This window comes from Sorghum bicolor, chromosome 4 (assembly GCF_000003195.3).
Source record: "Sorghum bicolor cultivar BTx623 chromosome 4, Sorghum_bicolor_NCBIv3, whole genome shotgun sequence".
In the NCBI taxonomy this organism is placed as follows: Eukaryota; Viridiplantae; Streptophyta; class Magnoliopsida; order Poales; family Poaceae; genus Sorghum; species Sorghum bicolor.
This window is the reverse complement of record NC_012873.2, coordinates 56,096,437-56,117,596: the sequence shown is the minus strand read 5'-3', so window position 1 is coordinate 56,117,596 and position 21,160 is coordinate 56,096,437. Positions and strand designations below refer to the sequence as shown.

Here is a 21,160-nt window from a genome sequence, read left to right as displayed (position 1 = left end):
CCAAAAGACGTCTTCAACCAGGCGGCGTGAGTGGGGATTAGCTGTGGCCAACGCCCTCCAGTGTTACCTTGTCATTTTTCTATATAGAAGAATAAAAGAAGAAATACATCTAAAATACAATTATACCAAGGCAACGAGCATGAACCGCACATCTCTTGATGCTTTGATAGTGCTAGTTCTCTAAGTAATTTTGCTTGTGACCTAAACCAATTAAACATGCCATATATGTAACCTGCAATTCTAGTTATTGAATATTTTCGGTTAATGATATCTGATTCAATATTTGATTTATGAGAAAGAAGATTTATGTTATATTTGATTTATGAAATATATATTACATATACTTTGAAGAAATTGTTTTGTATGAATTAGCAACATAATGGTATATAAAAATAATATTCATAATTGATCATGGCTACATGTAAGTGTTAATCAATTTATGGAGAACCAAATAGACAGCAATTGTCTATGGATTGTACGAGCTGTCTGTTAAGCCGTTTATGTTATAAATTTCAAAAACTTATAGACAATAGTTGTCTCTTTGTAGTACATGCCCTAAGTGGTTGCAACGCACTCTCTCTGTCCACAAAAGAATGTAATTCTTGTTTTTTGAGAAGTCAAATAGTTTAAATTTTTACTAAATTTATATTAAAACTAGTAATATTAATGTTACAAAATAAGTCTCATTCGATTAGTTATATGATATATTAGCATAATATATTTATTTAGAGACATATATGATAATACTATTCATTAACTAAAAACTTGATCAAAATTGAGCTATTTGACTTAATACGAATCTTATAATTACATTTTTTTTATTTATGGATGGAGGTAGCCGAATAGGCCTATAGGCCTTTCCCACCTAACATGGATTTCCGAAAATACCCATGACAGTCGGGACAGTCAATGCTAGACTCGTCAACTCCTTTACGCCCAAAACACTTCCCTGCCCTCCACCCGCTCCCTCCCTCTTCTACTCTGGCCGCGGCTCGAACTTAAACCCTAGAGCCGCAGCCCAGGTCGCTCCAGCGACCCCAAATCTCAAATCACCCGGAGCTCGCTCGCTCGTGAAGGCAAGTAAGCTTTAGATCCCCCATTGCTTCTGGTTCCTAGGCCAGCGCGCCTCGATTTTCTTCTCCGTTTTGGTCTAATTCGTGAGGAATTTGGGTTTCCTCGGTGGAGCTTGGTTCCCCTCCGCCTTGGAGTGGATTTCAGTGATTTTTTTTTTGTTCAGATTGTTGTGCTGTTGCAGGCTGAACTTATGGCTCGCGTCTACGTTGGGAATCTGGATCCGCGTGTGACGGCGCGGGAGATCGAGGACGAGTTCCGCACGTTTGGGGTTCTGAGGAGGTGAGATGCGGTGCCTTTGCTCGAAAGTGCTAAGCTTCGTTTTTTTTTTGTTTACTGATAGCGGAAGCGCTAAGGTAGTCTTTTTGCGGGTATGATTTCCCCCGACTTGCCTCTATCGTACTGTTTATAGCATATATACGACTTTACGCTGTTGCTTGCTACTTCATATACATGCATGCTAAACAATTTATGTTTCGAGTATGATAGTTTCGTGTTGAGCATAGTGCGTACCAATTGTAAAACAGCAATACAGAAGCCTTTGCTCCACTTAGTGGTCATGTGATATGATATGTATAAAAATCAATAAGGAAACTGTGGCACAGTGACTCAATGCCAATGCATTTGTGTATGCTTTGTTTGTTTGTTGAGTAGAGCAAGTTTTAGTAGAGTTGTGCCTATTTCTTGACAATATCAGAGTTTTTTGGTGATGCATATGCTGCTTGAGAAATAGAAGGGAAAACAGCAGTACTACGCTCATGTTAAATTACAAGTACCTGAGGCCTAGTTCGGTAGGGCTTGGGCTTCTTCATGATAAGTTGGCAAGTGCGTTTTGCACTTACTAGTACATATGATGCTCAATCTTATCTAGTTATCCTCACTAATAGACAATCACATCTTGTTAGTAGTATCAAGCTCAAGACAACTAACGTGTCTAGCTTTTAAATTTTCACTTTATGTGTTGGCTGCTTCCTTAGTTTCTTGCAGACTAATTTGAGCTTCTTTGTTTTAAAGGCTTGTGAGTTGTTATTATCCTTTGTTTTTTTAGAAGAAAGGTAGGAACTCTTTCTAAAGATTAGAGGGTGTCTTTCTGAACACTTGTGATTTAATCCAGACATCTAGCACACTTGCAATTGTGCAATTATTTTTATGCTTCATGTTGATGATGAATTGACGATAACACAGTAAAAAAATACTGGGTGAACATGATGACGAATAAGAAACAACCAGTGAGATATGTAGAGTAGATTGAAGTTGAAGTTACTCTGATAGATTGAAAGATGGATCATGCCAGTAATTCTGAAATGCATCGAACATAATAATGCTACCTTCTGACATGGAATTTTTATTGTTTGAGTATAAGTGAATTGCCCACCTCTCCCCATCAGCTTAAGCTTTTGGGTTGAACTGGTCAAGTGCATGCAACTCAATATGGTATCATTCGCCTAGTTTATATTCTAACCCTAGCTGTCGCTGCTTCCGCACTGCGTGTCCCCGGGAAGAGGTCGATCTCCGTCGAGGGCAGCGCCCCTCTTTAGGCGCCCGATCCTATTGATCTGGCTGCCATCGTCGTCGTCGCACAGCAGATCGGGATCTCCCCTACATCATCGCCAGGTTGCCGTCGCCGCCTCATCCCCGGGCTCGCCGCCGGCTGTCGCCATCAACACCTGATCTTCATCGCATGGAGGCAGATGGATCTCGCCCTGTCCCGTGCTGCCGTGGTGGCGGCCAGGGCCGGCCACACGCCTCGACCCTACGCTGCCATGGAGGCAGCCAGATCTAGCGTGTCGCTGTTGTCGGGTGGATCTGCCCATCTCCACTTCGTCAATCTGCGTCGGCACCTTCGACCCCGCGTGTTTGTGACCCGCCGTGCGCCTTGCGCCGCCCGATTGGGACGCACCGCCGCCGTCGTGTCGTCTTGCTGGGTACACCCGATCTGCTGCTGCTGTATTTTTTTTGGTTTGCCCGATCGCTGAAGGATTGAGTCGCCCACCGCCCGTCGACCTCGCGTGTTCTACTCCAACATCGGCATCGACTTCATCGACACCGTCTCCGAGTATTACGTGCATTTTCTCTGAGCAACAGGGCTGCTGTTGTGTCGCCTCATCAGGCCACAACACCGCTGTCCGTGTGTACGCGTCGCTGTTGCATCTCCATCGCCGTCATCCGTGCATCGACGACTGTGCTGTCCAATCCCTGCTGCGCCATCCGTCTGCACAAGGTCTTCGTCCTGCTGATTGGGTCTTCGTCATCGAGCTGCCACTACCCGTGTCGTTGCTGTTGCTTGCCGACGCGTCTTCTCCTGCACTGCTTCTTCTTCGTCCAGCACAACCACACGGTCGGGGCCCTCGCTCTTGTACGCTTGGTATTGGCAACACCAACGCATGCTTTCGTCCCCGACGCGTTGCTGGATCTGGCAAATCCAGCTGCGCCTCGGTGCCCTGTCTGCCTCGATTGCGTCGTCGCCCTTCTACAACGGTCCTGATTGCATCGACTTCGGCATCGCCCCCTCCCACGACGCTGCCTCGACGCGTCTCCGTCATTACCATGGTGCCCCTTGTGTGCCTGCAGCTCCATCGACACGCAACCCAACCACAACTACGTTGACCTTGGCCATTTTCAGCACGACTTCTTCGACCACGGCTATTGTGCCCTTGCGCTCGGCTACCTCGACATTGGCAGAAAGGGCTACCGTCTTGCATTAGGACTCATCGGCTTCTTCTCCAGCCACAGCATACGTGGCACATCGACTGTTATGACTGCGGGGGGATGTTACTTATCAGCTTCTTCTCCATTCTTACCGTCTGTAGCGCTCCCGCTATGACTGCGGGGGGATGTTAGAGTAAATAGGAATAGTACCACATTGTGTATCTACATAAGGTGTTAGTCCTATGTACCCTATATAATCAGCCCATGAGGCCCAATGCAATACATCAAATATTCCACCAATTATATTCTCCTTCATTTATGTCTATGATCTATAAATAAAGGTTCTTGTCTGGTGATGTCAGAATTGAGAAAATTAACTCGGAATCATATTTCCTCAATACTATGGATATATTAAGACTGGATGAAATACTTCAACCTTTTTCTTTAGTTGGTTGATGCCAATATATTTAGCTGTTAACCTGTACAAAAGTGCCATCTTTTTTACTTTGGTTTCTCAAAAAAGTATCCTAGCCATCCTTCTATGTAGGTTTGATTGAATTTGTTTCTGTATTTGCATGCTGAGTTGTTTATCACTTTATCTTCTGTTAGCTGTTGATTAAGATGATACTAAGTTAAACATGTTCATAACAAAATTGCGCTCAAGGCCGTATTAAAATGTTTACAATAGATTATTATAGTTTATATGCATTCACTTGGACTGATTTGTTCTTTCCATGCAGTGTATGGGTTGCTAGGAAACCACCAGGGTTTGCCTTCATTGACTTTGATGACCGCAGGGATGCACAAGATGCCATTCGTGAATTGGATGGTACTTAATAACTATGGATGCCTATTTATTACTTTGTAGTGTAGAGGCCTTTTCCTGTAAGACTTTGTACAAGTAATTTATGCAGGTTTCTGATATTAGGTTGTTCCTTTGTAAAGAATGTAGATGTGGTCCTATTAAATTACTATATGTAAAAAAACTATCTTTTTTTTTCTTTTTAGTTACTTATTTGTAGATTTGAAAAGGCTTATAAACTTCAGATAATAGAATAAAAGCTTTTGATTCACAGCAATTATCACCCTGCAGCAGGAAGTTGTGCCTCAAATGAAGTGGTAGCTTATGTGATGTCAAGATGTGAAAGATTTTTGTGCTGCCTGATTTCTAAGTTTTCATTGTTGTTCACTTCCCAATAAGTTTGCTTGTCTAAACTTTATTATATCCATCAGTGAGTTTTGAGTTCTTTGTCTTACAGCTGGCAAGTAATAGCCATATAGTTTAGTAAGGTATCAAATGTCTCTGTGCTTTTATTGTGTTCTGTGAGTTGAGTTCATGAAATGGGTGAAAACTGAAAAGCTGTCTTTGGATACATAGCAGTTGCCCTTTTACCAGGAATAGAAATTAGTATCCATTATATCAACTGACATATGAATACTAAGTCATGTCTATAGTTATAGCAATGCTGGGGTGCTGGATATCTTGGCACTGCTGTACATTGTCAAATGCATAAGCAATATCTTACTGGCAATGGAGCAGGTACTCAAGTCCTTGTCCTACAATTGCATACAACCCCAATACATTAATACAAGGCTTGTTTTGCAAGAAAGGCAATGATTTTGTTTCAAACTGCTAACATGATCCGACCTTGCTTGATAATGAATCTTTCACTGATTTTTTTTATCTTTTTATTTTTATTTTGCACTAGTAATTGAATGAAGTTTTGCACTTAGCTATTGTGAATACATATATTTCAGCAATTTGTGAATGTATGCTTATGCTTATCTTGTTGATTTGTGTTTGATAGGTAAGAATGGTTGGAAGGTTGAGCTGTCAACCAAAGCTGGTGGTGGCCGTGGCCGAGACCGTAACGGTTCTGATATGAAGTGCTATGAGTGTGGTGAATCTGGCCACTTTGCACGTGAGTGTCGCTTACGGATTGGTTCGGGAGGCCTGGGTAGTGGAAGGCGTCGCAGCCGAAGTCCTAGATATCGTAGCCGAAGTCGCAGCCGCAGTCCAAGATATCGAAGGAGCCCAAGCTATGGCAGAAGGTAATTTGCTAATGACACCAATCCACCACATGCATTCATCCAGTAGTTTTAGTAAGGGTTGGGAAACACCACCTAGAAATCCTAAAACTTCTAAGAACGAAACAAAATTTCGAAGACAACTCATTCTTTATAACCAAGGGAGTATCCAGTAATGGTCTCAAAAGCACTGTTTACAGATAAAAACAAAGATTTTCTGAACATCTCCAGCTTTGTGTTTGAGCCTAGTCATTGCCACATTTCCCCTTTTTCAGTTTTGCTTTCTGATTAAAAGTAGCCCCTTTACACTAATATAAATACATGCAGCAAAAATTAAGATGGCATGTTGAAAAAAGAAGAGTGATGGCAAGAAGTCACACCTAGAGATGTTATTTGTAGTTAATGTCTACATGACTAGATGTGTTCCTTATTTGATGGATAGTATTTAATCAAACATTCAACTATGCTATGCATTCTAACTTCGAGTGTAGTTGTTTATCTTGCATTGGTATGATCCAATGCATTCTTTATCCCCCTCTCCCACCCACCTGGCTTCGTTAGCATTGTGAATCCAAACCTGATATTTGAGGGGAACATTTTGAGAGACTGCATAAAATACAGATCCATGTATTCTTTCCTTGCTAGCAGCCTTTTCAATGGATTATTTTTGTGTTAAACCTGAAAACAAATGTTGGGTTTTTTCAGGAGCTACAGCCCACGAGATCGTTCTCCTAGGAGGCGAAGTTACAGCAGGTCACCACCAGGATCTCGTGCACGGAGTCTCAGCAGGTCACCGCCGCTGCCGCCGCCTCCTCCCAGAAATAACAGCAGGTCACCACGGGGAGCCCGAGAAATGAGCAGGTCACCACCACCACCTCCTCCCAGAAATAACAGCAGGTCACCACCGGGAGCCCGAGACGTGAGCAGGTCGCCGCCACCACCTCCTGATGCTAGAAGAAGCTATAGCAGATCCCCAGGACAGCAGCCCCAGCGCGATGAGTCCCCATATGCCAATGACGCCTGAGATTCTTATCTGCCCCAAGATGCTGGAAAACGCAAGGGGGCCCAGCATGTTTTGCCTGAGTGCATCGATACAACTGTAATTCTATAGGATGATCCAGTCTGAGATTTTGTTCCAGTGTTTTGGGTTTCCCTTGGACACACCGCTGCTGATACAATTGTGGAGGCAAACGTTTCTGTTTTTATGTATTGACTGGATGACTTTGGGCGCTTGTAGTTGTCAAGACAAGACCTGGTTCGTGTTACACTTGTATTACTGGTTTGTATTCGAATTTGGACAATGTATTTGTCGTGTGCTATGGGCCTGTTTAGATCTTAAATCTTTACATCCCAAAACTTTTGGCTGTAAACTTTACATTCAAATAGGTATTTAGATGCTTCTCAAATTTTTTGGTCAACAAGACACATGACACAGGTCCCTAAGTAAGTTTACACAGTTTTGGGGCTCTAAGGTCCTAAATTCCAAATCTTTACAGCTAAGTTTTACAAGCTCTTGTTTAGATTCATTCTTCTAAAAAGTGCTTATTTCTCTAAAAGTTTTGGCTGCATCTAAACAGGCCCCTCCCTAGGTTTTCATAGGATGTTTCCGAAGAGACATCTTCCTACTCGCTTTTGGTCGGTGATGCATTCAGGGGGTGTGATAGCAATATCAGGCCTTAATTAGTTCCTTGGAGAAAAGTTTTTGGGCACTTTTGTTTTACAATTATTGTTTAATTATAGACTAATTAAACTTAAAAATTCGTCTTGTTAATTACAGTCAAACTATATAATTAATTATTTTTTATTTATATTTAATGTTATATGCATGTGTCATAAAATTCGATGCAATGGAGAATCTTGAAAAGTTTTTGGATTTCAGATCTAACTGAACAAGGCCTGAATCTGCGAGAGGGGATGGAGGTTGCCGCTGACAGTAGAGCATCACCTCCCATTAAGCTGTAGCCACTCGCAACTATTTCATATAGGTAAACCAATGTTTCATCGTTTCAAACAGGGTGGGAGATGGAACTCCAATATACCATCTGCCGCGTCTAGCAGGGCACTTCAAAAGGAGAGAAAAATTCCTAGTTGACATTACAAACTTTTTTGCTTTTCTATTTGACACTAACATTACTTTAGAGTGGTGGTAACAGAAGCAAAAAAAAAAACGGAAACATAACCGTTGAAAATAAAAACGCTAAAAAATGATAGCAATAGAGAGCAAAAGGAAACGTCACGATTTAAACAAAACAAAGGGCGAAATGGTCTTTTCGTTTGGGACCTAATACTGTTAATAAATAGATAAAAAAAGGTGACAAATAGAAAAGAATTTAAATTTGGGTGCTAAATAAGAGATTTTTAAACTTGGTTGTCATCTCCTACATACAACTAAAAAGACTAAAAGATGGACACCGTTTTGGTGCAACATTTAACCTATCGTTTTTCGTCCTGCCTACTGCGACGCCTCCCTCCGCATCCCGCCCGACTCTCTCTCTTGCAACGAAAAAAAGGAAACAAACTCGCTCAAGGAAAGAAACCACCGTCGTGGTCACCTGCCACCCCTCCCAGATCCGCCTGCGTCTTCCTCCTGATCCGCCTCCTGATCCGCATCCCGCTCGGCACCTGCTGGGATCGCCGTCGTGCGGATCGCCGCCCCGCCTGCGCCTGCGTCTTGCTCCTGATCCGCATCCCGCTCGGCACCTTCGCCTGCGCCTGCGCCTGCGTCTTGCTGGGATCGCCGCCGTGTGGATCGCCGTCGTGCGCCGTCGGTTCGCTCCCCCGGCTGCGCTCAGCCGGCAGCTGGCTTGCGGGCGTGCGCACGACCTTGCGGTAGGTCCCGTGGCTCCCGGCCTCGGCGAACGACGTGGAGGGCGCGCGCGGCCCGCCCAGTGGAGGCACACGGTGTCGTCGCAACGCGGAGGCCTGGCCCCGACGTGCGAGAGGCTCGGCCCCGATTGGAGCTTCGCGGGCTCGCAGTCCGTGCGCGCAGAGGAGCAGCGAGCGGGTGAATCGCGCGACCGCGAGGACGCGCCCGGCTTGGAGCATTCCGACCCCGCGCAGATCCTGGTGCGGCTCGGCTCCGAGTCCTCTGGTGGCGACCCGGCCAAGGTCCGATACGAGCTGCTCTCTCCTGGATCTAATTGGATTTGGAGAAATTTTTTGGGCACAGTTTGCATTTGGGGAATTTGGGGAATTATTGAAGAACAGGAACTTATAAATCAATTTGGGTCGCTGCAGGTCCCTAAGGCGCCTCCTGGGCCACCAAGCCAGCCCCACCGGCAACTCACGCCGCCACGCATGGCCACTGTCGTCGGTCGTCCGTGCCACCGTAGGCCTGCCCTTGTGGAGGAGTACGGCCTTCGGCGACGATGAGGCAAAGAACGGGTTGCAGCAGAGCGATGCCGACGAGCCCGAGGCCAAGCGCTGGTACGTAAGCCTCAGATTTGCTACTCATTCGATCACAAGTTGAGCCGTATTTTCTTGTTTCTAGAACTCATATACATGTATTTGCCTGATCTGGAAGGAGGATGTTGCATCTGTGCCCAGATGGATAGCGATGCACGCTCTCCTTCGATTTGGCGCCTGTGCAGAACTGCAGATGAGATACTGCTATTTGTCTCTTTACGAGTTGATTGTCAATATATGTTTGCACTTACGTCTGCACTAACTACTTAAAAATGCTCAATCTCTGTTAATTGACATCAATGTGTTTTTAACTGAAGTAATTTTTTATTAATTTGATGAATTTGGGTTTAAATTTACACTGCATGATAATTGAGTTTATGCAAAGTTAACATATTCTCTTTAGCATGTTTCAGAGTAAAACGATGACCATAAGACATGATATTCATTGATTGGCCATGAAATTTGACATGACTGGAAAATTAAAAAATCTAGCTGGTCCATAGATTTGAGAAAATGATATAAATAGATACTTTCCTGCAACATATATAGATGATCTCTTTGTGTTCATCTTCATGCCCTGGGCATTGAGATATGGAAGGTATGACTGGCAGCTTGCTTATTCTCCCTATGAATACATACATCAGTTTTTTTTCAACTATGTCAATAAGGGTGTCATTCTGCTTTTAATTTTCCATGAGTGTCATTCAGCTTCTAATTTTCCATGAAATTAGCTTTTAGCGCTATGCCGCTATGGTCGTTTTAATTCATGCTATATATATATATATATATATATATATCTTATACGTCTATATCTTTAGCATGTTTTTATGCATGGTTATGAGATGAACTTGTCCTGATTTCACATTGGACATGGGGTGCTCAATTATGTTAGTGCCAATGCCAGCTTTGTCTTAGAAGCATTCATTTTTTTTCTAATTACTGTTCAGTATTCTTCCTAGCTTACGTGTTCCAAATAGATCACCTATTCTGCTGTGAATTTATCCTTTTTAAATTTTGCACCAAAAATTAGAGGATGATGGCTTAGAGAAAAATGATTGCCTTCTGTTTAAATGATGCACAGCTTGACCAGTATTGTTGAGTCCATAGTATGGCCACACGACAGATTGATGGCGATGGAGGGACCTGTTTCATTTTGCCATGGACGCCTGCAATTGCCTTCCAAACTCTATCCTGCTGGCTTTTGGAAGAGCAGAGATCTTGGAGTTGTTTTGCAGAAGTATGAATCCTCACTATGCAGCAAAGTGTCGTGTTGCAGCCGCAGCCTACTCGATCCACTCTCTCGGGTGAGTCCCAAACCATTAATGCTTATGGGTTGGATTTGAGATATTATTATGTGCCTGAACTATTATTCAAACTCAGAGATTCCCAAACCATCGATGCTTATGGGTTGAGAGTTGGGATATTAGGCGTCTGGACTATTGTTCGATGCATGTTGTCTATTACCTGATCATATAGCTTTTAGATTTTCAATCACGCCAGATATAAAAATATTGAAGATTCAGCAAATATCCAAGTTGTGTTTAGGTATAACTTGAGCTCTCCAAATATATAAATATTCAAGTTTCAACAAATTTTATGCCATGAATTGAGAATCATGTGTGATCTTCTTTCTGGAAATTCACTTATTAGCAGTGGATTTAGAACTTCAATTGGTGTAGGTGTAATAATAATAGATACTATGTACTGAGGTCACCAATCAAAACCAACATTTTGCATCAAGCTTCAGATTCACACATGTACAGTCATGTTTTATTTTCTTTCTTCCTTAGCTGAAATTGAACCCTACTTTTGATAGGCATATGAGAAGAGCCAGCAAACTTGTGTGCTACTGCATTATATGTGGTCATTACTTCGATGGTGGTATGATCCCACATTTTGCAAGTGATATATTAATTTATATTGCTTCTAAATTTTAATTTCAGGAAAACAAAAATTTATCACATTTAAAGAATTAACCGGAATTCGAGTAGAAGCCTGGCAATAACGGCAAGCAGGAGATGGTCACACTCTAGACCAAGCCAGTGTTGAAGATGCAATCCTTCCTCTTCCAAATCTCCAAACACATGAAAATAAAAGGAAACATGGTACAGCACACTCAATGGTGTCATTGACCTTGCGATTCATAGGGACCTCACCACTATAAGGCTATTAATAAAAGAGGTGAAATAATATGTCAGCAGTTCATTGTTCATTTTTCGTATTGTATAAGTAATGAAACACAATAACTTGTGTTTGTGGGTATGCCTTACATAAGCAGTTGTTTTCCAATAATTTCCAATAAGTAATAGAAAACTAGAAGATGACAAGATTGACAACACATGCATCAAAGATATGATGAGAAATCTTCTCTGCAAACATGAAAACAACTTAAGTATGAAGTAAAATATATTTTTATATGTGTTTCATCGTATGTCAACTAAAGGTCAAATAATAATTTATCATTAGTTGCTGATAAGCTTTTAACACTCTGACCATTCGGGATCTATTAGCATTTTTAATAAACTATTTCACTTTCGATACTTTATTTGGCTCTTTTCAGATGGTGCTCCGCATGAATTTTTGAAGCTCCATGGTCATCATGGCTTATTTCAGATTGAATGAGGATGGCGACAACTTGGTAATCTTGTTAAAAACTAGCTCTGATTCTGAAAGCAAACATATGAAATTATGTTGGCTCATATTGTAGAGTGGCCAGTTTTCAAAATCAGAATTAGTAATGACACTCCAATTTGACATTTGCACTGCATTCTGTTTTCAGTCTGGTGTAAGGCCTGCTGGACAAACTTCTTTTCATGCTAGAAGAGCGGTTGCTAAGGGACTACCATTCCTAGAACTGCAATTATCACGTTTGTTTTTTTGTTGTTTCCGTTTCAACGGACGGGTATAATCCTAGGCAGTGCTGATGGAGTTGATTGTATTGTCAAAATAGAGCTAAGAGAGTGTGTGCATCTGACAAACCACTTTGGGCTATTTATTGTTGCTCTATCTTAATTTGTAAGTTTGGTTAACCGTGAGAATTTAATTATTTTTTACAATATCAGCCATGAGCCTAAAGTTTTAGAGATATTTTCAATGACTACTTGATGATTCTTTTTCTTTTCCTATTCATGGTTTCATTTTTTTTATTTCTGTATATTTAGATTGCAATATGAACAAGGGAATTATGTCATATATGGAGGAACTCGAATTATGAACTTATGTCATGTGATTCCTGTTCATTGTTCCAGAGTAGAGAGCTAGGATCAGCACCCTTGTAGTTGTATATGTTTATGCCTTTCTTCTATTCTTTTCCTCACATTTACTAAATACTATTGTTCTTCCCACATTTTCTTGACCTTTTAGGATTATTTATTTATTTATTTATTTATTTATTAGTATTCAGTAACATGACCCCCTTGCAATTTAGCTGTGATAATGAACCTTTAACTTTTATTGGATTACATGTTCAAGAAATTGAAAAATATTACAAAATTATCAAGTTAATTTCATGTTCACCCGTCACCACCTATCCAGTTCATGCCTTCTATTTAGATCTTTTATTAGGTTTGTTGTTATTTTTTTGTTATGTCATGTATGCAATGGAATTGCTGAAAATTCCTTGACATAGCACTGTTCTACAGGATGCCCTTGCTATATAATCTCATGTTTGTTTCTTTGTGATTGTTGATGGCAGAAGATAAGAAGCACTCAGATCATGCTTTTTATTTTCCTATACAATAGTTGAAACTAATTTTGTTTAATATTTCTCTATTATATGTTATGGAGCTATCATTTGTATTTAAGAAAACAAAAATACCAGTATATTGGTGTATATTCTCTCTTATGTTCCTGTTAGTTGTATAGAATGTGAACTGTAAAATAGAGACAAGGAATCCTCAACATACTCAGGTAAAAATCTATTTATGGGATGATAGTATGTGTGAAGTCATTTGTATTCAAACAACATTGGAATTCGAATTTATAGTCATCAGAGCTTTGAATTTGATTTTACGAACTTTGTCTTTTGGATTAAATGTCACTTTAACATCGATATTTAATTTCGTAGTATTGTTATTTTATCGTGTGATCCGTGTGTCTTTTGCTTAAAATTTTAGTTATCCCGTAGCAACGTACGGGCATACTACCCAGTCATCAAATAGAAAAGCAAAAGTTTATGTCAAATAAGAAATTTTCTTATGAGAGGCGGCCATCGACGAACCCCACAGTCTGCTTGACGGTGCACCCTTGAGATCTGTTGGTATCAAATTGACCCCACCAAAATCTATCGGAGATGGCTCAAGTTCGCTTCTGTACTATTTTAATAAATAAATAATACTTTTTTAACAATAAATTAATAAATAATACTTTTAATTATGACTTTTCAACCAAGCGCTTACCTGACCTGTTAGAGTTTCGCTGCCCTTGTCTCTTCCACCGTTGAGAAAGAAATCCAGCACCCCAGGCAAGGGATACGGGAGAAACTAGGAAATATAGAAAACTAAATAAATTTTGTTGACCTATAATTATTATATAGAGAGGGGAGATTAACAGATCAGTAGATCACCCGATCTGTTAAAATCTGTACAGTCGTTCATGGGTGTCGCGCCATCATCGTTCGTGCTGTTGAGCGAGCGGGGGCCTCCCTCTTGCAGGAAAAGATCGCCGCATTTAGGAATTTTTTCGATGTGCGCCGGCGTCGTGCGTTGCGTGCCACTTGTCGGGAAAAAGTCGTGCACAGTGGGGGCACTGTGGGTACACTTGAGTCACGTGGTGGTGGTACGTACTGTACTAGCCCGGTTCGGCGTCTAGCTGCAACTTCACCAGCAGCCACCAACTGCTGAAAAGGCTTCATTGATTCAACCCAATTCCATGGCTCAAATCAGAAATTTACCTGCAACCCCGTTTCGGTAACTGCTGAGCAGCTCACAGTTTTCATTTCGCTTTCACGTGCTCTGGTGTTCGAATCGATGCTCTACCAACCACAAGGCCTTGTTTAGTTCCAAAAGATTTCGGATTTCGGTACTGTAGCACTTTCGTTTGTTTGTGACAAATATTATTCAATTATGGACTAACTAGGATCAAAAGATTCGTCTTATGATTTCCAGCTAAACTGTGTAATTAGTTTTTGCTTTCATTTATATTTAATGCTTCATGCATGTGCTGCAAAATTCGATATGACGGGGAATCTTGAAAACTTTTTGCTTTTTGGGGTGAACTAAACAAACCACCTTCTTGTTGTTCGCAAGTAGGAAAAGAGGCCTTGTTTAGTTCCGAAAAAATTTCGGATTTCGCTACTATAACACTTTCGTTTTTATTTGACAAATATTATCCAATCATGAACTAACTAGGATGAAAAGATTCGTCTCGCGATTTACAGACAAACTATGTAATTAGTTTTTGTTTTCGTTTATATTTAATGCTTCATGCATATGCCGTAAGATTCGATGTGACAAGGAATCTTGAAAACTTTTTGGATTTCGGGGTGAACTAAGGCCTTGTTTAGATTGGATATGGAAAATTTTTTGTCGTCACATCGGATATGTCGGAAGAATGTCGGGAGGAGTTTTTAAAAACTAATAAAGAAACAAATTACATAGCTCATCTGGAAACTACAAGACAAATCTATTAAGCATAATTAATCTGTCATTAGCACATGTGTGTTACTGTAGCACTTAAGGCTAATCATAGACTAACTAGGCTTAAAAGATTCATCTCGCGATTTTCAACCAAACTGTGTAATTAGTTTAATTTTTTTATCTATATTTAATATGTCATGCATGTGTCTAAAGATCCGATTGGATGGATGAAAATTTTTTTGGATGGGGAACTAAACAGAGCCTAAACAAGGTATTAACAGATCAGTAGTTGGATATGAACAGCGAGTGCTGCACTGTGGCAGTGATGATGCACATGAACAGCAAATTTTTCAGGTAGCAGATGCATCCATGGAAAAGAAACAACTCTAGATGGTCATATACAAGGGTGGATTACAGTGACGGTGAGGACCGAGAGGATTACAAGAGGAGAATTCCATGCGAACGCCATTGATTCGTCCATCGAACAACTACACAGTTATTCATGCTACACGGAGCTCGCGTCCCATGCATTCGGAGTTTCAGATCCAGAGCTAGCAACCCCTCGATCAAAAGAGAGAGGGAGGAGAGACCAAAAAAAAAAAGGTTCAGAGTCGACAGAGTTGGCAAAACTAAGGAGCCGTCGTCGCCGCCGGGCAGGCAGGCGGGGAAGGCCGCCGTCTGCCGGGGTTCGCCGTCTTCTTTCCTCCTCAACAGAAGGACGGGACGACGCCGTCCGACGCCGCGTGCGCCGACCCCGCGGGCGAGAAGCACGCGCCTTCGTCGTGCTCCAGCGCGTCGTCGTCGGCCTCCGCGGAGCAGCGCTTGGCGAAGCGGCCCTTGATGCGCGGCCGCGTCTCGGCGTACGCCTTGCGGGACGCGTAGCGGATGGTCTTGTCGAACCGGCGGTTCTTGCGCTTCTCACGGTACCGCATCAGCCGCGCCTCCCGCTCCTTCCCCCTGCTCACCACCGCCGGCACGCCGGCCGCCTGCGCGTCCGGCACCACCGCCACCTCCGACGACGACAACTGTAATAATAAAGGCGTCTACATTATCACCACCGTCCACAAAATTAAAAAGGGAGCATATTTTTTTTTGAGAAATCTGAAAGAAACCATGGGTGTGAGGATCCAGGTTGTGTAGAAGTGTGAGGCTTACACTGTGGTTCATGGAGTGTTCGGGGTAGAAAAAGCTGCCGGCAGCGATGTCCAGCTCGGGCGGCGCGACCGGCACGCCGATGGCCTTGACGCCGTCCATGCACCGGGCGAAGTCCAGGTCGACGCCGAGGTACGCGTCCGATTCCGCGAACAACGTGTCGGCGGCGGTGGCGGCGGCGCTGTCCTCGTGGCTGTTGTCGGGCTCGGCGAGCAGCCACGACGCCGCCTCGGCCTCGTTGCTCCCGTCGTCGTCGTCGTTGTCCGCCGCCGCGGCTTCCCCCTGAGCCTGGCCCCCCGCTGCGGCAGCGGCGGCGAAGGCCGGGGACGGGAAGGGCTGGGGCGCGTCAGCGAGCGCGCCGAAGAAGGGCGCGACGGGGAGGCGCTCGTGGCGGCGCGCGAGCGGGTTGGCCGAGTGGATGTCGGCGTCGCAGGCGGCGCAGAGCGCGGCGGCGTCGGCGCGGCAGGTGACGGCGGCGGGGGCGTGCTCGCAGACCTCGCACAGCCAGACGCGCGCGTGGCGGGACCCGGCGCCGTGCGCCCGGGCGTCGCAGCCGGGGCACAGGAACGCGCCGTCCTCGCGGCAGTGCAGCCGCGCCGGCTCCGCGGCGCACGCGTCGCAGGGCCGGGCGCCCACCACGCTCCAGTAACCCACCGCCGGCTTCTGCTCCAGCTCCAGCTCCACCGCGGTGTCCATGCCTCTGCTGTCTGCTCCGGGCGTCACGAGACGAGAGAGATGCTGCTGCCTGCTGGATGCTGGTGTCACGGACGGGCTCTGGAAATGGCTGCTCTCGGGGTGTTTGTTGGTGCGTGCCCGCCGCAGCGGGCGTTTTGAGGGGTCGGCCAGCACGTGGAGGGGCTGGCGGCCACGAGACGGGCGGCCAGTGGACCGGCGTCCCGTCGCTGTCTCGGGGTTGCTCCTTTGTTCGCTTGTCCGACGATGCTAGATGCCAACTTTGCTAGCAACTAGAGTTGCTAATCGTCACTGGAAAAAGGACTTTGAGACTCGATGCCAACGTAAGATGTCTTTGATCAAAGGGGAAACAACGGAACCTAGTAAAGATTTTCTCTTAAAGTCTGTTGTTTTTGCGTTGGTTAAACAGTATCACCTTGCATCGTCAATGCATAGTAAAAGCATAATCCAAAAGGTCTTGGAGGCTCTGAGTTACTCTTGCAATATGCAACTTTTGCATGTTACATATGTATATACTTTCACCTCTCCTATATTTCATGTGCCTAGTTTTTTTGTTGTTATATTCAAGCAACATGTGATTTCGTCATTGATTAATTATAAAAAATCCGAATGATATCTTATTATGCTGGCGTTTGGATATAGGCAACAGGATAGGGAAATGGACAAACGGCTAGGATTAAATTAGACGTAAAGAATAGATAGATAGGATACAACACTGCTAACTGAAATTACTCTTGGCTGATTTATAGTGATAGAAAAACACTGTTAACTGGCAGAAAAAAATATGGCTGAAAAGAAAAACGAACAGGCTATGCTCTTTGGAGGGTGGGATATCTCTGTCCCTATCCCTATTCTAATCTCCATCCAAACGCCACAAGAGTTATCTTTTTAATTATCGTAGTTGGTTGTCTAAAAATTCAAGCAAACTACCATGTACTTTGATTAATTATTTGTCAAAAGTTACAAATTTGATTTTTTCTTTTCAAAAGTTACAATTTTGATTTTGGTCATGTTTAGTTTCGGGAGGAAAAAATTTCACGACACTGTAGCACTTTTGTTTGTTTGTGGTAATTATTGTCCAACAATAGATTAACTAGGCTCAAAAGATTCATCTTGTAAATTTCGACCAAACTATGCAATTAGTTTTTATTTTCGTCTATATTTAACATTCCATGCATGTGTCTAAAGATTCGATGTGACGGGGAATCTTGAAAAATTTTGTGTTTAGGGGTGTAAGTAAACAAGGCCTTTTTTTCGAAAGTTACAAATTTGATTTTTTTTCAAGATAAAAATGTGTGCCACCTTTATGGACCATAACTTACTTGACTATTTTAAGGAACTCCTAGGGTTCATCTATGGGCGCTTGAGTGTGTTTTCTTGGGTGCCTAGTGCTCAAAATTCCTTGGTACACCCCATGCCAACTTGTTGGGGTGGGCATTTGGCCAGACTAAAAAAATCGGTTTAGTCTTTTGTCCATTGAAGAACTTGGTAAACTAAAAGTAAGATGAACTTTCCCTACATAATTCTCAGTACTGGTAGATTCAGTCTCGATTTAGATTGGTCTTGGATTTTGAATGATCTTACATAGCTAAAGATCATAAATGCAGGGCATGTAATTGTCCATAGAGTTTAAGGAAAAGTAGGGGTCAAGACGAAGAGCTCTTGACTACGGTTGAATAGTACGTTGAGTGTCCTTTGGAGGTGTGAGCCATTGGCGGTGCAAATATGATCAATGGAGAGGGGGCATCGACGACAAAGTCAAGCATGTTCGCAAGGCGTGTGACATGGTGGACAATAGAAAATTCCAGACAACAATGCTATAGGCGTAGAGCCATGAGGCCAGTCTCAATGGAAGTTTCATATGAGTTTCATTTGCATTAAATAGGTTGCCACATAGGCTTTTTTGATGACATGACAGTGTATTTAAGAAGAGAGAAAAGAAATGAGTTTCATCTAGATGAAACTCTCCTAAGGTTTAGGGGTAGGGCTAATTAATCTTAACTCCAATGAATTTTGTGCCTTCGTTACATCCTTCCTTAGACCCATGAGTCTATGACTTCACCTTTGAACCTTTGTTGTTTGTTTCTTCAGCCATGGCAATATCTCCTTGACACCCTCATGCTTCATGTTATCATTCTTCCCTGCCTCTATCATCTTCTCACTCTTAGATCTATTGCCACCCTAACCCATCCATAATGTAGTTAATTAAATGGTCATAAATGAAAATGATGAACACATAATGTAGTTAACACATGCCAAGTGATCCACATAGGGTATTTAAAGGCCATTTGATCGGTAGAACATGCCACCTAGTGTTACTGTTGTGGAAGCTATGAAATTTACTCATATGTCCTAAGAACTATTTCAACACTCAAGTTTAATGTGAGAGCTCTATCAATTAGTTAAGCGAGGAAACGAGATTACATATGTCTTTCATTTGTTATGCATGTACTCCCTCTAATCAAAATTATAAGTTATTCTAATTTTTTTGGGAGTCAAAGCATTTTGAATCTGAAACCATATGGCTACGCCTATTTGCTCTTAGTATTTAGGTTGACACAACTTCCAACAAATCAATAGTTGAGCACCTTAAAAATTTAGAAGTAACAGAATGGGTCCGATGTGTTTTTAGTAATTTAACGTCATTTCTCAGACTAATTTACGTTTCTAGAATGAAGTCTGTAATTTCCCCCATCTATATACTTCCTCCTTCATGTAATACACAACATTCTAGTATTTAAAAATTATCCTCAAATATAATGCATTCTAGAGGATAAAAACTAATTTTACATTAAATATTTTCTATTTATCAACCAATCATTATTGATCATGTTGATGATAACGTCTGATTAGAAAATAAAATGAGAATACATACGTCTTTTATGTTCTCTTAATTTGTTTCAAAATTCTTAGAATGCACTGTACTACAAAACAAAGGGAATACACATTAGTGCTACCGCATTTGCTCTAAAAAAATGGATGAAAACCCACGGGAGAATGGTTCCCGTAAGAACAGTGACTCCCACATGTAAAAGAACCAGTAAACTTGAAGAAACAGCAGCGCGATACAAGTTTTGCTCCGTTGGATGTTGACAATTTCTGCGCCTACACGCTGCAAGCGCGCGCAGATACCCTTCACACTTTGACGCCCTTTTCCTCTCTGATTTTTTTTTTAAAAAAAGCCTTTTCGTGTTATTTGCACGGGAAAAAGCCGCGGTTGGTATCGCTCGTCGTTACTGTACGCCGCTGTGCCGTGCCTGTGCGACACGAGACGGAGGTCGGATCGGATCGGATCGGCGGGACGCGCCGGATGCTGCGACCGGTGACAGCGTCCGGGGCCCAAAGCGTCTCTGCTTACCCCCAATCACCCGTGGGGCGGTCGCGCCCGCGCCAGCTGCCGCGTCCCGGTTGGTCGCCCGGGCGATCGCGCTTATCCCCTGCGGATACGGGGGTGACAGGTCAGCCGGTGGCCCCCGCCCGGCGAATCACAGGCGAGATCTGGATCCTTCGGCTCCCTGCTTGGGGGTGTGGTGGCCCGCTGCGCCTGTGTGCGCGCTCGCGACGCTGCCGGGAGCGACTGCCGACTAGCGATCCATCACTGTCTGTCCGTCTCTATCTCTTTTGTTTTTCTTTTACGACGATACAAAAAGGTGCTTTAAAAATGGTCGCATGAACCGCAATTATGCGTGCGTCTGTGTGCCACTAGCACAAATGCAAACACGTAAAATAAGTTTGCACGAGACCGACGCAAAGCGTGCCATTAATAGCAACTTGTACAAGCATGCCTTTTGTGCTCTAGGAGCACACGAGGCCAATCTTGGCAAGTATAGAAAACTAAGCTACTGCAAATTCTGGTATCATGTCAACAAAAGGGACAGTTAGGCAGCCGATAACGACCGTTGAGTGATGATAGAGAATCGAGTGACTAATCCCGGAAGCCAATAAACAAAAGCTGAAATCAACGGAGCATGCATGACAGCTCCTCGGCTCCGGTCGAGCACGCAGCAGGCTGCATGGACCAGTCTCAATGAGGCCCTATTTAGTTCTCAAAGAATGTCTTTTTATCTCATCATATCGAATCTTTAGATGCATATATTAAGTATTAATTAGTTTATATGTAATTTACGAGATAATTTTTTAACCTAATTAGTCTATTATTGAATATTAATTGTTAAATAAAATAAAAAATACTATGGTAGACAAATCTAAGTTTTTATACGAACTAAACAAGGCCTGAGAGATGGGGACTATGGCCTTGTTTAGTTCACCCAAAAACAAAAAAAATTTCAAGATTTCTCGTCACATCGAATGTTGCAACACATGTATAGAATATTAAATATAGATAAAAATAAAAACTAATTACATAGTTTGTCTATAAATTATAAGACGAATATTTTAAGTCTGGTTACTTTATAATTAGATAATATTTATTAAATAAAAATAAATATGTTATAGTGTTAAAATCCAAAAACTTTTCGATATAAACAAGAAGCAGAGAGAACATGCTTGCTTATCTCGAAAGGCGAAAGCTATCCGGTTTCTGTCTGAGCGCCCCCACACACGGTTCCTATCAGAAATCAAGATAA

The 21,160-nt window shown here is 42.7% G+C and overlaps 2 protein-coding genes and 2 long non-coding RNA genes across 9 annotated transcripts; 3 read left to right on the top strand and 1 right to left on the bottom strand.

The window, feature by feature from the left end:
• On the top strand, positions 926-7,150 carry LOC110434668 (serine/arginine-rich splicing factor RSZ23-like). 3 transcript variants are annotated; one of them, XM_021459246.1, is made up of 5 exons: positions 926-1,076; positions 1,256-1,353; positions 4,461-4,549; positions 5,529-5,772; positions 6,454-7,150. In XM_021459246.1, exons 2-5 carry the CDS (start codon positions 1,265-1,267, stop codon positions 6,770-6,772), a joined length of 741 nt encoding a protein of 246 aa, XP_021314921.1. In that variant the 5' UTR covers positions 926-1,076; positions 1,256-1,264; the 3' UTR covers positions 6,773-7,150. The 3 variants fall into 3 exon arrangements, with proteins under 3 accessions (XP_021314921.1, XP_021314920.1, XP_021314922.1); XM_021459245.1 differs by having other exon boundaries at positions 932-1,076; positions 1,238-1,353; XM_021459247.1 differs by having other exon boundaries at positions 940-1,080.
• LOC110434671 lies at positions 1,360-4,020 on the top strand. Its single transcript, XR_002452290.1, has 2 exons — positions 1,360-3,621; positions 3,695-4,020. It is a non-coding gene; the product is annotated as an uncharacterized LOC110434671 (long non-coding RNA).
• Positions 8,995-12,253, top strand: LOC110434670. Of its 4 annotated transcripts, none has more exons than XR_002452288.1 (5): positions 8,995-9,174; positions 10,235-10,457; positions 11,097-11,334; positions 11,714-11,791; positions 11,933-12,253. It is a non-coding gene; the product is annotated as an uncharacterized LOC110434670 (long non-coding RNA). The 4 variants fall into 4 exon arrangements; XR_002452287.1 differs by lacking the exon at positions 8,995-9,174 and adding an exon at positions 9,523-9,751; XR_002452289.1 differs by lacking the exon at positions 8,995-9,174 and adding an exon at positions 10,970-11,034 and having other exon boundaries at positions 10,136-10,457.
• Positions 15,067-16,788, bottom strand: LOC8059668 (zinc finger protein CONSTANS-LIKE 3). The gene is made up of 2 exons (XM_002452385.2): positions 15,885-16,788; positions 15,067-15,754 (listed from the first exon to the last, which is right to left on the bottom strand). The coding sequence occupies exons 1-2, from the start codon at positions 16,575-16,577 to the stop codon at positions 15,437-15,439; spliced, it is 1,011 nt and encodes a 336-aa protein (XP_002452430.1). The 5' UTR covers positions 16,578-16,788; the 3' UTR covers positions 15,067-15,436.